Consider the following 15,066-nt stretch of genomic DNA (forward strand, 5'->3'; position numbering starts at 1 on the left):
TGTTCCACTTCTTTAAGAAATCATTGGTTGACTCTTGTATGTGTCCTGAGTAGGGATTGAACCTACAACCTTGGTGTATCAAGATGACTCTCTAACCAACTGAGCGACTGCCCAGTGCTGGAGTGATTTCTTTCAAGGGAGAAAGATATTTCTTATTTCATATATTTCCTTCAGGAGGAAACAAATATTTACTGTGTTCATGACTTTATTAACTCTATTAACTTTAGTGTCTCTAAAATAGGTAGATATAGAAACAGGTTAATACCCAAGAAATCAATGAGGAAAAATTCCTATGAGGTAATGAGTTTGCCACCGCTCCTTAAGTATAAATGCTTTACTTTGATTGGACTGAATCCAAGGTATAGACTCAGCACTGGTTGCCTGTTTAGTTGTTTCATTACTCTAAGCATCTTTCCTTTTTTTAGGAAGTGTCTCACCCCCCATGGAACTCAAGAATCTAACACGTGTCTCAGAATTCTTCCTCCTGGGTGTCTCCGATGACCTGGAACTGCAGCCTCTGCTCTTGGGGCTCTTCCTGTCCATGTACCTGGTTGCCGTGTTGGGGAACATGCTCATCATCCTGACTGTCAGCTCTGATTCCCACCTCCACACCCCCATGTACTTCTTCCTCTGCAACCTGTCCTTGGCTGACATCGGTTTCATTTCTACCACTGTTCCAAAGATGATTGTGGGCATCCAGACTCACAGCAGAGTCATCTCCTATGGGGGCTGCCTGACACAGATGTCTTTTTTTATCCTTTTTGGATGTATGGATGGCATGCTTTTGACTGTCATGGCGTATGACCGGTTTGTGGCCATCTGTCACCCTCTGCACTACTCAGCCATCATGAACCCACACCTCTGTTGCTTCTTAGTTTTGGTGTCATTTTTCATCAGCCTTTTACAGTCCCAGCTGCACAATTTGATTGTATTACAGTTTACCTGCTTCAAGGATGTAAACATTTCTAATTTCTTCTGTCATCCTTCTCAGCTCCTTCATCTTGCCTGCTCTGACACCATCATCAATGACATATTCATGTATTTTGTTGGCTCCATCTTTGGTGGTGTTCCAGTCGTGGGGATCTTTTGCTCTTACTATAAAATTGTTTCCTCCATTCTGAGAGTTCCAGCAATAGGTGGGAAATATAAAGCCTTCTCCACCTGTGCTTCTCACCTGTCAGTTGTTTGCTTATTTTATGGAACAGGTATTGGAGCTTACCTTGGATCAGCATTGTTTCCTTCCCCCATGAAAGATGTGGTGGCTTCGGTCATGTACACAATAGTCACCCCCATGCTGAACCCTTTCATTTACAGCATGAGGAACAGGGACATTAAGAGTGCCCTATGGAGGCTCTACTGCAGAACAGTCCAATGTGAATATTTCTGCAATCCTTTTTGGAGTATGATTGGTAAAACTAATAACACCAAACATGTAGACTAGTGAATACTACATGTTTTGTTTTTTGTTTTTGGTCATATTCTTTTTTTTTTGTCTAGTGGTTTTCATTCTCTTCATTCTTCACAAATGAACTTTACACCATTTGATTTGTCTTTAATTGAATTGGCAGAATATTCTGGGATTCTTTGTTCATCATAATAAGTGAATGAGAGGTTCTCCTTATTGATTCTGATATTCAGGTGAAAAGTACTATTCTAGTAATGTATACTTAAACTTGACATCTTTCCCCATAGTTTTAGAGTATTTTCCATTCACATTTTGCATCTGTCAAATCTATCTATTCAGGTAATTTCTGAGGATGCAGTTCACTGGTTTTCAATTGTGGATTTTTTTGTCATGCCCTGAGCTTTCTATAATCACTGGTGACTGGATCTGTAGGAAGAGTTCGTCAAGAAGATGTAACTGCCAGTGGACCCAAGAGCTGGATTGTGGAATCAGAGACCCCTAAGCCTCTCCCCGTCCTTGGATTGTTCATTTCACTTGCCTACGCTGAGCTAGAAGTTAACCTTAAGAGATTATCTGGATGAATATATGACTGAATGCAGTTGGATTGTGAAACCTCAGAGGGAAGGCAGGGGAGAGTGTGGGGGAGGTTGAGGGAGGGGAGAAGAGGTCACCCAATGAACTCATACATATATGCATAACCCATAGACACAGACTATAGGGTGGTGAAGCCTAGGGGGGGGGTGTGCAATGGGGGGAAAAAGGGACATATGCAATACTTTCAACAATAAATATTTATTTTTTAAAAACGCCTTTACTATATATAAATGTTTAAAATTTGGTGCATATGGAACACATTGCTAGAAACGTATAATCTTCCAAAAATGAAATCAGGAAAAAAATCTGAATAGACAGATTACAACTAATGAATTTGTAGCAGTAACAACAACAACAAAAAAAACTACCAACAAACAAAAGATGTCTTAATAAATTTAAAAAGTTTGATATCATGTCAAGCATCTTCTCTGACCATAATGGTATAAAACTAGAAATTAATCACAAGTAAAAAAAGAAAAAGAAAGACACGGATGCTAAATAATATGTTACTAAACAATGAATGGTTTAACAGTGAGATCAGGAAGGAAATAAAAAGATATCTGGAAACAAACAGCAAAAATCAGTCCCAAGACATAATTCATAGCATTACAGACCTATCTCAAGAAACAAGAAAAATCAGAAGTAAGCAATCTAACTTTACATCGACAGGAACTAGAAAAAGAACAAAAAGTAGAGTCCAAAGTGAGTAAGAGAAAGGAAATAATATAGATTAGAGCAGAAACACATAAAATAAAGTCTAAAAAAATACAAAAGATGAATGACACCAAGAGCTATGTTTTTTGAAAAGATAAATAAGATTGACAAACTTTTAATGAGATTTATCAAGAAATACAGGACCCAAATAAAGAAAATCAGTAATTAAAGAGGAGATATAACAAGTTACTCCACATAAATACAAGGGATACTAAGAAAATAGTATGAACAACACTATCTCAACAAATAAAACAATCTGGATGACATGAATACATTCCTAGAAATGTACAATTTTCCAAAAATGAATCAGGAAAAAAAATCTGAATAGACAGATTACAACTAAAGCAGTAACCAAAAACTCCCAAACAAACAAAAGTCCTGGACCGAATTATGTCACAGGTGAATTTTACCAACCATTTAAAGAAGAACTAAAACCTATTCTTCTCAAACAATTCCAAAAAATTCAAGAAAAGAGAAGACTCCCTAACTCATTTAAAGAGGCCAGCATTATCCTGATTCCAGATCCAGATAAAGATTGTACAACGAATGAAAATTATAGCCAATATCCCTGATGAACATAGATGTTAAATTCCTCAACAAAATATTAGCAAATGGAATCCAGAAATTATGGATTCCATAATTCAAATATGCACTCGAATTAAGTGGAATTTATCCCAGGGATGCAAGGTTGGTACAACAGTCACAACTCAATAAACCTGGGACATCTCATAAATAGAATGAAGGGTAAAAACCGCCTGATCATATCAATAGGTGCAGAAAAAGCATTTGATGAAATGCAGCACCCTTTTATGATAACAACTCAGTAAAGTGGGAATAGAGGGAACACACCTCAGCATAATAAAGGCCATAAAACGAATAGAAACTTTGCCATAGCTGTGTGATTGAGTTGGTTGGAGCATTGTCCCATACACCAAAAGGTTGCAAGTTCGATTCCCAGCCAAGGTACATACCTAGCGTGTGGGTTCAATCCCCTGTCAGAGTGCATGCAGGAGGCAACCAATTGATGTGTCTCACATCAATGTCTCTCCCACTCTTTCCTGTCCTCTCTCTCTCTCAAATTAATAAAAACATACCTTTGGTGAGGATTTCAGAAAAAAAATAAAGGAAGTTTTACCTCTTATGACAGAATGGATGGACCTGGAGAGTTTTTTTTTTTAAGTTTTTTCTTTTATTTTGTGTTTATTATATATTTTTTATCCAGGAGAGTATTATGCTATGTGAAATAGGCCAGTCAGAGAAAGAAAACTACCATATTATTTCACTTATATGTGGAATCTAATGAACAAAATAAAGTAACAAAATGGAAATAGACTTATAAATTCAGACGACAGACTGACAGCTGTCAGAGGGCAAGGGTTGAGGGGCTGGGTGAAAAAGTTGAAGGGATTAAGTATAAAAACCCCCATCATAGACAGACAACAGAATGGTGATTACCAGAAGGAAAAGGGTGTAGGGAGCAGTAGATGAGGATAAAGGGTTTCAGGATAAAAGGTGATGAAGGAGACTTGACTGGGGATTGTGAGCACACAACATAATCCTATCTAATAATAGAGTAACATGTAAATTACCATAACTCTGCTACTCCCACGATTGGGCTGCGGGAGGCTGGGGGGCGGGACTCGGGGTGGTCTCTCTGGCCTTTGAGAGGCAATGGATCCGCTGCCACTGAGGGTGGCTACCCTGCTGTTGAGAGGCGCAGGGGGCGGGAGTCCCGCCCCCTGCACCTCTCAACGGCCAGATCCGCGGCCGCTGAGGGGGCCTGCCAAGGACACCCAGCTGCGCCTCTCAACAGCAGGGTAGCCAGGTGTCTGCAGCAGCCCCCCTCAGCGGCCTTTAGAGGCGCAGGGGGCGGGAGGGGGCCTGCCACGGACACCCAGCTGCGCCTCTCAACAGCAGGGTAGCCCCCCTCAGCGGCCGTGGACCATCAAAAGTTGGGGAGCTGGGTGCCTGTCTGCTCTGGCACCAGGCCTTTCAGAAGCCTCTGCCGAGCCTGTACACCAGCGGACAGGCACCCAGCTCCACCGCAAAAAGTGAAAGCATGTAGGGGACCCTACACGTGCATGATTCAATCATGCACTGGGCCTGTAGTATACATATAATGTATTATAGAATTGTACACTGAGCCCTAGCCGGTTTGGCTCAGTGGATAGAGCGTCGGCCTGTGGGCTGAAGGGTCCCAGTTTGGATTCTGGTCAAGGTCACATACCTGGGTTGCGGGCTCGATCCCCAGTAGGGAGCGTGCAGGAGGCAGTGACCAATGATTCTCATCATTGATGTTTCTCTCCCTCTCCCTTCCTCTCTGAATCAATAAAAATATATTAAAAAAAGAATTGTACACTGAAACCTATGTAATTTTTGTTAATCGATGTCACCCCAATAAATTTAATAAAAAAAAAAGAAAAAGAAAAGACGGATGACTACAGCCCTACATTCAGAACACAGACATCTGTGAAACCAACTGTATGATTTAAGAAGATTGACAATTTGGTATATCAAAATAGATGGTTGTCTAATGTAACAATATGCAATTGGGACTCAAAAGAACTGTTGGCCCAGAAAGAAACTCACTACAGACTGATTCATTTGCCTCTCAGCATAACCATTATTGCTTGTCTCATTTTCGGTTCTTATAAGTGTATTTCTAGTAGCGCATGATCTCACTCATCTAGGGGAAATGATGAACAACATAGACTGATGAACAAGAACAGACCTGGAGACAAGGAAGCATAGATCAGACTGTCGGACCTCAGAGAAAAGGTAGGGGAGGGTGGGGATAAGGTGGAGAGATCAACTAAAGGACTTGTGTGCATGCATATGAGCCTAACCAGTGGTCACGGACAACAGGGGGGTGGGGGCATGCGTGAGGAGGGGTTTGGGATGGGAATGGGGGGATGAGGACAAATATGTGATACCTTAATCAATAAAGAAATTAAAAAAATACGCATAAATTCCACAGAAAAAGTAGAACTTTGTCTTTCTAAATAACAAAGAAAAACCATATCTCAACACATAAAATCCAAAACCCCAAAGCTAGACTATGGAAAAAAAGAGGAAGTTCCTCTTTAGAGACATAAATATTAAATGAGAAAATAGAAATGAGATCATATTCTTGGTATAGAAAACATAATTATCCCTCCATAGAATGGTCAATTCAATGAATGTGTAGACGTCCAAGTTACACATTGCTGCTTTTCAATTGAAAAAAATTGTTTAAATTTATAAAATTCCTGCAACTTGGAAGCAAGAATTACAGGGAAACTTTCTCCTGAGAAGAGGAAGGGCCCAAACCCTTAAAAACTACAGTCCCTTTTCCTCTTCCATTAGTAACAGCAAGTCCTCAGAGATTGGGATAACCCGGACCCATTTCACTAATTATGACCTCTGTGCATTGAGCTCCAGGGCCATGCAGCAATAGATAATCAGCTGTGCCTCCAGCCCTTCAGCTTCCTGTCTCAGTCCAGGGGGCTTCACATCTGAGTCTTCTCCTCTCGCATCCACTGCATCAGGAGCCCATGACTAACTCTGACGTCCTGCCAGTCTTGATGGAACCTGAACCTTCATTGCTTGCCAGGCAGGACAGGGGCAGTGGATTCCCACTCCCTGGTCAGACTCCAGCAGAGACAGAACTGCCCAGTGAGTACTGTGGAGGCGATGGACGGAGAAGGGACTGTCAGGAGCATTTCTTTTTCATCATTAGGACAAACAGGGGAGTTGGGACAAACAGCTGGGAGGGCACCAGTATGGAATGTTTCAGATATTTTTGTCTTTAAAAGGGTAGAATCTAAATAGCTGGAGGGAAACATCTGAGTCTCATTCTTTCTGACCCCCCAGGGCCTATCCTCTGCTTGGCAGAGAAAACAACAATCTGCTAAATATTGAATAGAATCTTCTTTATGCCCAGAAACAGAGTGTGGGTGACACGGGTTCCACACACCCAGTGCTTTCTTTCCAGTAATTTCCCTCCTTTTAGCAATGTCTCCTGGTGTCAGCAGAAATAAAACAGTGTTTGTATGTATCTATGTCATGGGTTTTCTAAGAAACCTATCCATTTCCATTTAATAGTATCTACCACTTTATATTTATATTTATATGTGTATTTATATTTATATTTATATTCATATTCATATTCACATTTATATTCATATATTTATATATATTTTTTATTGATTTCAGAGAGGAAGGGACAGGAAGAATGAGATAGAAACCTCAATGATTAGAGAGAATCATTGATTAGCTGCCTCCTGCAAACCCCTTACTGGGGATGGAACCTGCAACCTGGGAATGTGTCCTTGACTGCAGGTGGAAGCTCTATACACTAAGTCAAACAGGCCAGGGCATTTTGTTTTTGTTTTTGTTTTATTAATCCTCACCGGGGGACATTTTTCCATTGACCTTTTAGGGAAAGTGGAAGAGAGAGGGAAAGACAGAGGGAAACATTTATGTGAGAGAAACACATTGATTGGTTGCCTCCTGCATGTATCCTGACCAGCCCTGGGCCCGGGGAGGAGCCTGCAACCAGGATACATGTGCTTGACTGGAATGAAACTTGGGACCCTTTGGTCAGCAGGCTAACACTCTATCCACTGAGCCATACAGGATAGGGCTACAACATTTAAATATAAAGAGAAATTGTGGAGATTTTCATAAAAGTTCGAAATATTGAAAAGAGAAGGAAAGAGAAGGGAAGTAAATCTTTTTGTGTGGACTGAGACACATTTTAGGATTTCCTCTCATTCCGTGAACAAATTACCTGGGACAGGATAGGCTTCTACCTTTCTCTGCTGTATCACAGAATAAAATGTCGTCCTTCAGCCTTTCCTGGGATTGATTTTCATCAATAAGCCCACTCTTCCATTCTGACTTAAAGACAATTGGGTGTCACACATTTGCCAGAGATGGGTGTTGTTCTCCCATTTCTATGTACAGAGAGGTGAAAAGATTTACTCACACATCCCATTTAGTGGGTGACAGCTGTGGGACTCAGACACAGGCCTCCTGATTCCCAGCCCAGGCTCTGTCCCCTCCACTGCGGCACAATGATTGTTTCTTTCCAAACAAGGGCACCACCACCAAGTCCTTCTGTTGGGATCTGATGAGTTCATGTGTAGTTTGAAGGGACCTTTACTGCATGAAAGTTGTGGATCATAGGGTTTCCCAAGGATAGTAATGCATTTCTCAGCATATTTGTAAAACCGAGATATTAAAACATCATTCCCTATACAAATGCGCATTTTCCTGTGGCTCTATCCTGAAGACTATTGGTAGTCAGACTTCAAGGAACTTTCTAATTTTATATGTTGGCAATCAGAGCATGTATTTGATTTTGTCTGATTTTTCTATTGGGAAAGCAAGTGTCTCGGTAATTAATAGTAAAATTGCACACATAATAATTTTACAACTCAATTATCTTTTTTGATTATATCTTTAAAAAATTATCATTTGTGTGATACGGAGAGGGGCTTAAGAATTTTCTTAGCCCAGTCTTAATAAAAAAATGAAAAATAAAATGAAGTTTACCCCACCGTTAATACTGAGCATCATTCAAAGTGCTGAAATTGATGTATGCATTTCTCAGGGAGACTTGAAACGCAATGCTGTGGCAAATGAGAACTCAGGGAACAATATGAGTAACATGAGAGCATTTAGATAAGTTTTCAGGAAAACTGCTTCTGAGTACAAAGCTCAATGCTAACGTTATAAAAACATTGAAAGGAAAATGCATTCATGAAATTCATGACAGTGTTTGCCTTTGGACAACTGAAGTGCAGAGAAAGATTAGGCAGGGATCACAAAATACCCTTAAGTTTTACCAATAATAAGTATGAGTTCTATAGCACATATTATTAAATATTCATATTTTAATATGGGTAGTGGGAAATACTATTTTTGTGTTTTTTTAAATTTCTTTATTGATTAAGGTATCACATATTTGTCCTCATCCCCCCATTCCTATCCCACACCCCTCCCCACACATGCCCCCACCCCCCTGTTGTCCTTAACAGCTGGTTAGGCTCATATGCTTGCGCACACAAGTCCTTTGGTTGTTCTCTCCCCTTGACCCCCACCCTTCCCTACCCTCCCTCTGAGGCCTGACAGTCTGATCCATGCCTCCTTGTTTCTGGGTCTGTTCTTGTTCATCAGTCTATGTTGTTCATTAGTGGGAAATACTATTGATAATAATTGATAACATTAATACAACATTTATTTATAGCCTGGCAATGATTCTCTACCCTAGCTACATGTTAATATGCTCAAAGCACTTACATGTAGAAATTCTAATTTAACTGGCTCTCGGTTATGGCCAGCTAATCATTAAGTTTTAAAAGATGGATAAGTAATTATAATGATCAACTAGCATTGATAACAAATGTTTAAGTATTTTATATTTATCATTTAATGTTATTTCTTTTTTTAATTTCTTTATTGATTAAGGTATTACATACGTGTCCTCATCCCTCCATTAACCTCCCAACACCCCATTCATGCCCTCATCCCCCTGGTGTTCGTGCAGCAATCCTATTAGACCAGTTTAATTAATATACCCTTGTTACAGATGGGCAAGCTAACCAGTTGTTTGTAATAGCTGTTTTTGTTCTTTTCCCATTTGATTTCCCCCAAAGTACATAACTTTTTTTGATGCAAAAATAATTTTTATGATTAGTGAATCTAAAGTTTAGGTAGTATTACAAAATGGAAATGATCAGTTATATACAAAGGGATCTAGCATGTCACACAAAGGAATAACTATTTTGACAAAGTAATACTTCTGTTTTGACCTGAGTTGCCTCAGGGACTGGTTTAGGAGAAATGCGGTCTGCCTATGAGGAAGAACTGACTGGGAAAGCTCTTCAGCTGCACAAGAAGCCAACTTAAGGTGTAAGGCCTTGTTTGGTCCTAAGTTTTTCAACTGTTCATTGGAGGGTTGGTTCTGATGAGAAATCAACCCTTCACAAATGCTTCTGATTAGAGACATATTTAAGAAGCACCCATCCACTACACACCAAAACAGTAAAGTGCAAAGTCAATCTCAGATGTTTCTCTTGGATTGTGCATCACTGATAGAAAATAACCTTTCCAAGAGAAAAGTTAGTACAGAGTATTTACTTTTCGTGAAAGTTAGTTATTACTTAATCATGGGTGCATTGTAAAATACTATCATCTTCAGGATCAGTGATGCTGTATTGTGCATTTAACAAAAACATATTTTTCAAAATGTGTAGTCTACCAAGACCAAATATTTATATATGAGTTTTATTTGAGGGGACTTTGGTCAGATAATCCACACATTTGAGTGAGCACTTATCTCCAAGGAAGATGGATGTAATCAAACAAACAAACAAACAAACAAACAAACAAAAAATGAAAGATATTTGCCATGTACAAATGCTATCTGGTTATTAACATTTTTTGGTAGGTTAGAACAAAGTTAATGTGGTTTTAGGACTTCTAGACTATATTCCAAATTAAGAAAATTTCTTACACTGCATTTGGATGAGATAAAATACTTTCAACTGCTTCTTAGTGTCTTTCAAATATAATGATGATTGTCATATAAAAGAATATTTCTCATTCCATATTTTTTCCTTCAAAGTAGAAGGCTGATATTTTGTTCCTTTCATGAATTTATTATCTCAAAATGTCCTTTCTTCTCTAATATTCTTTGACCCAGTTACTCTAAAGTGTCTATAGAAACAGATGAATAGTCCAGACACCAATAAGCAAAGAGTTCTAAAAAGAGTTAACAACTCAGACATGTTGCTGAAGGTAATGAGCGAGGAGGGTATGTGGTCCTCAAGTGTAACTATTTGTGAACTGCTTGGATCCAAAATATGGACGCCTCTACACTTGTTTCATTTATTTAGCGCTCTCTTCTTTTTCAAAATGTGTCCTATCTGCATAGAACCACAGAATCGAACACGTGGCTCAGAATTCTTCCTCCTGGGACTTTCAGATGATCCAGAGCTGCAGCCTCTTCTGTTTGGGCTGTTCCTGTCCATGTACCTGGTGACCATGCTTGGGAACCTACTCATTATCCTGGCTGTCATCTCTGACTCCCACCTCCACACACCTATGTACTTCTTCCTTTCCAATTTGTCCTTGGCTGACATCAGTTTCAGCACCACTACAGTTCCCAAGATGCTGCTGAACCTCCAGACACACAGCAAATCCATCACCTATGCAGGCTGCCTAACTCAGGTTAGTTTTTTTTCTCTTTTTGCATGTTTGGAAAGTCTACTCCTGGCTGTGCTGGCCTATGACCGGTTGGTGGCCATTTGTCAGCCCCTACACTACCTAGTCATCATGAGCCCTCGCCTCTGTGGCTTGTTGGTCCTGCTGTCATTTTTCTTCAGCCTTTTGGACTCCCAGCTGCACTACTTGATGGTGTCACAACTTAGCTTCTGTGCAGATTTGGAAATCCCTCATTTCTTTTGTGACCCTTCTCAACTCTTCAACCTTGCGTGTTCTGACACCTCCACCAATGAGATATTGATCTACTTTATTGGAGCCATCTTTGGTGGTGTCCCACTCTCAGGGGTCCTTTTCTCTTACTATAGAATTGTGTCCTCCATTCTGAGAATGCCATCATCAGGTTCAAAATATAAAGCCTTCTCTACCTGTGGCTCTCACTTGTCAGTTGTTTGCTTATTTTATGGAACAGGCCTTGGTGTGTACCTCAGTTCTGCTGTCTCATATTCCCCAAAGAAGGATGCAGTGACCTCAGTGATGTACACTGTTGTCACCCCCATGCTGAACCCCTTCATCTACAGCCTGAGAAACAGAGACATCAAGAGTGCCCTATGGAGGATGGTCAGAAGAACAGTGTGATCTCTATACCCATGCTATCATTTTTGATTCATAGACTGGAAAAAGCAGCAAAATCAAACATGTGCAACAAGAAATTCTGTGTTCTGCAGTCACATTGTGCATATGTACCTATATGGCTCTATGCTTTTTGCTTACACAATTTATCTTCTTAGCTTAGCTGTAATGGAATTGGGAGATTGTTTTTGACTCCCTACTTAAGTCATAGCCCCTCCAGGATTATATGGATGTGAGGAGTTGAAATCTGATATTGTCTCACACTGACCACTAGGTACACTGGCTCCTGGATCTCCAAGGCGGTGCAAAGTCAGACACTACCTGAGGCCACCCAGCATGAGGTACAGCAAGATTTGGAGATTTCTCCTCTTTGTTTGGGGTTTGGAAGTTTGGAGCTCTCTGACCCAGCTGCAGTTTGTTAGGTTAGGCTGCAAAATGACAGGCCATTCATATGCAAAAGCCGCTGTGCACAGCTTGGGTGGGTTGTAAAGTGGGTGGGGCGGGTCTCAGGGATCACCAGGGTGGAGCAAACAGCAATGGCTGCCAGTCAGTCGTCTCCACGTCTCCATGTCTCCTTGTCTCTGTGTGTCTGTGTCCCTCGCACCCATGCAATAACAATGATCCCTGTGAGCACCCTTGCTTTCTGACCCCAATTCAGTTTCTCTATGTAGGAGTTTGGGTCCCCAGAGTCTTGCAGGAAACTGGAGTTCAGAGCAGTCGGGAGCTTGTATCTCCCTTCTGATTGCAAAAAGACAGTGTACCCAGTTGCCAGCCCCTTTTGCGCACCTCTGTACCTCTGCTGTTCTGCGCCTCTGCACTTCCTACCCAGTCTCAATGCACTTTTTTCTTTCCTTCTAGTTGTAGAAGTTCTACTCAGCCAGCTTTCCCATGGTTCTGGATGATAGGCATTTTGTCTTTTAGTTGTAGTTTTGGTGTGGTTGTGAGAGGCAGCACATACTGCTGCAGCTGGGACCCATATGAGACAGCTGATTACCTTATGCCGCCATCTTGGTTTCTCCCATATCTCTCTTTAAGTGAGGCCAAATTCATAACTATACATCTGCTCTACCACAGGTGTTGATTCCAGGAGCACTGCCTAGTAAAGATCCTGCATGTTAATTGCTGTTTCAGAGTCTGCTTGGCAAGGAAGTCAACTTGGGATATCTTCTTACTAATAAAATTACTTTGGGGAGATTTTAAAGACAATTCCAAGGTAGTTCTTTAAATAGTCAGCAATGTTCTACAAATTACAAACCCAGTGTTGGATTCAGTGATGGGAAAATTCAAGGAGAGGAGATGAAGTATTGAAATTTGGGGAGTGGGGAGTTCCCCATAGAAAATCTTAATGGATATAGAAATCCCAACTCAAAAATGTTTGATAGAAAGGGAGTGCAGAGTTTGAAATAATAAGGTAATATTAAACCTGATTGAGAATCATACTTTAAAAATATTGATTTTAAAATCTGAAACCCTAGGGTATAAATAAAATATCAGTTAAAAAATGGTAATTTTTAGGCCTCTATCATCGTCTTCAAATTTCTAGAGGCCTTGTGGTCCAATCATAAGCACCCACCTGCCCCTGATTGTTATTACAACTTTGACCAGGTTCCCCTGATTCCTCTGTTGTTTAGATTTGGGTTAATGACAGTGTCTAACACTAAGGATATTCCTGTTCTCCCTGCAAGAGGAGGTTCCTGTAAAACAGGAAACTTCCAAAGCTTATCCATTAGAATAAAGACACACACACACACACACACACACACACACACACACACACAAAAGATACACAGACAGGTGATGTCTACTAGTAGAAGGAACTTTAACTGCATGCTGGCGACATCCTACTTAACTCTCTTCTTGTTTCCACTGTCAACATTCACTAACATATAGCTGCGCCCATGTTTTCAGGTGAGAAATTTCCACTCTTCAGGTCACTGATGTCACCCCCTGAGTTAGTCATTTTACTTTTTCTTTTTCCCTATACCAAAGTAATTAAATAATCTGAGCTTTAGTTATATGATTTGCTTGTCCCATTCTTCAAAAACAGCTCATATAAACATTTTGCTCTTGCAAGAATGTCCTAAATAGCTTCTCAGTGTTCACTATCTCTCCCTTTACTTGATAGCCAGATTTATTTTTTAGGTGTAACCAGAATTTGTGACTTCTCTGCTTAGAACCTTCCAACCATTTTCTGTTAGTCCTAGAATGAAATTTGAAATCCTTGCCAAGGACTCTAAACCCTTCATAATCTAGTCCAGGGGTCCTCAGACTTTTTAAACAGGGGGCCAGTTCACTGTCCCTCAGACTGTTGGAGGGCCGGACTATAATAAAAAACAAAAACAACTATGAACAAATTCCTATGCACACTGCACATATCTTATTTTGAAGTAAAACAAACAAAACGGCAAAAACACCCGCATGTGGCCCGCGGGCTGTAGTTTGAGGACGCCTGATCTAGTCTCTTCTATCCCTTTCCAACTTCCTCATTGGTCCCTGGATCAGCATTGTAAGCATCTCTTGGGAGCTTATAAATTCAAATTTTCAGGCCCTACTCCACCTGCTGAATCAGAACTGTTGCAGCTGGGACCCATTATCGGTGATTCCATTGCATGCTAAGTTTGTCTAGACATATTGGCTTTCTTGTAGTTCTTCAGGAAGACTTCTTTGAACCTGAGAACCATTAAAATTAATTATCTATGTCTGGAATATTCTTCTCCTTTCTTACTCAACTTTCCACTTAAATATCAGCACTTAGAGATGCCTGACCATCCACATAAATTCTCCTGACATTCTCTTCAGCAAGTTAGTTTCTATTCCTTTTTTATTATCACTAGTGGCCCGGTGCATGGAATTTGTGCATGGGGGTGGGGGGAGTGGGAAGGGTGTCCCTCAGCCCGGCCTGCACTCTCTCCAATTTGGGACCCCTTAGGGAATAACTGGCGTCGGACATCCCTCTCACAACCCAGAACTGCTGGCTCCTAACCGCTCGCCTGCCTGCCTAATTGCCCCTAACTTCTTCTGCCTGCCAGCCTGATTGTCCCTAACTACTCCCCTGCTGGCTTGATTGCCCCTAATCACCTCTGCCTCAGCCCCGCATCTGGGACCCAGGATTCCCTTCTCCAGTCAACCACAGGCACCCGGGATCCGGGCTTCCCTCCCTCTGGTCAGCCATAGGCACCCAGTCTGGCTGCAGCTGCAGGGGATGGTGGGCAGGTGGCTTTGCCTGGGCTGCAGCCGCAAGTGCTAACACCCGGGACCGCGGGGTGGGCAGTTTTCTCCGTCTCCTGGGCCACAGCCAGCTGCAGGTACTGGTGCCTGGGACTGCGGGGTGGGCGGCTTCTCTGTCTACCACGCTGTAGCCAGCCGCAGGTGCTGGCACCTGTACCACAGGCAGGTGGCTTCTCTGTCTTCCCTGGGATGCAGTGTGGGCAACTTCTCTGGCTGTCTTCGGCCTGGGATCATGGGATAGGCGGCTTCTTCCTCTCCCAGGCTGCAGCTCAGGTGCTGGTCCC

The 15,066-nt window shown here is 41.4% G+C and overlaps 2 protein-coding genes across 2 annotated transcripts in view; both read left to right on the plus strand.

Moving 5' to 3' along the window:
- LOC307098912 (olfactory receptor 7E24-like) overlaps positions 1 to 15,066 on the plus strand; it is a gene marked incomplete at its 3' end in the record, with an annotated part of 280,559 nt that overhangs the window by 193,042 nt on the left and 72,451 nt on the right. The gene's annotated exons all lie outside the window — the stretch shown is intronic.
- Positions 443 to 11,560, plus strand: LOC307100252 (olfactory receptor 7E178-like; the record flags this gene model as incomplete). Its single annotated transcript, XM_079772639.1, has 2 exons — positions 443 to 913; positions 11,102 to 11,560. The coding sequence occupies 2 exons, from the start codon at positions 443 to 445 to the stop codon at positions 11,558 to 11,560; spliced, it is 930 nt and encodes a 309-aa protein (XP_079628765.1).

Source organism: Cnephaeus nilssonii (genome assembly GCF_951640355.1).
Source record: "Cnephaeus nilssonii genome assembly, chromosome: 5".
In the NCBI taxonomy this organism is placed as follows: domain Eukaryota; kingdom Metazoa; phylum Chordata; class Mammalia; order Chiroptera; family Vespertilionidae; genus Cnephaeus; species Cnephaeus nilssonii.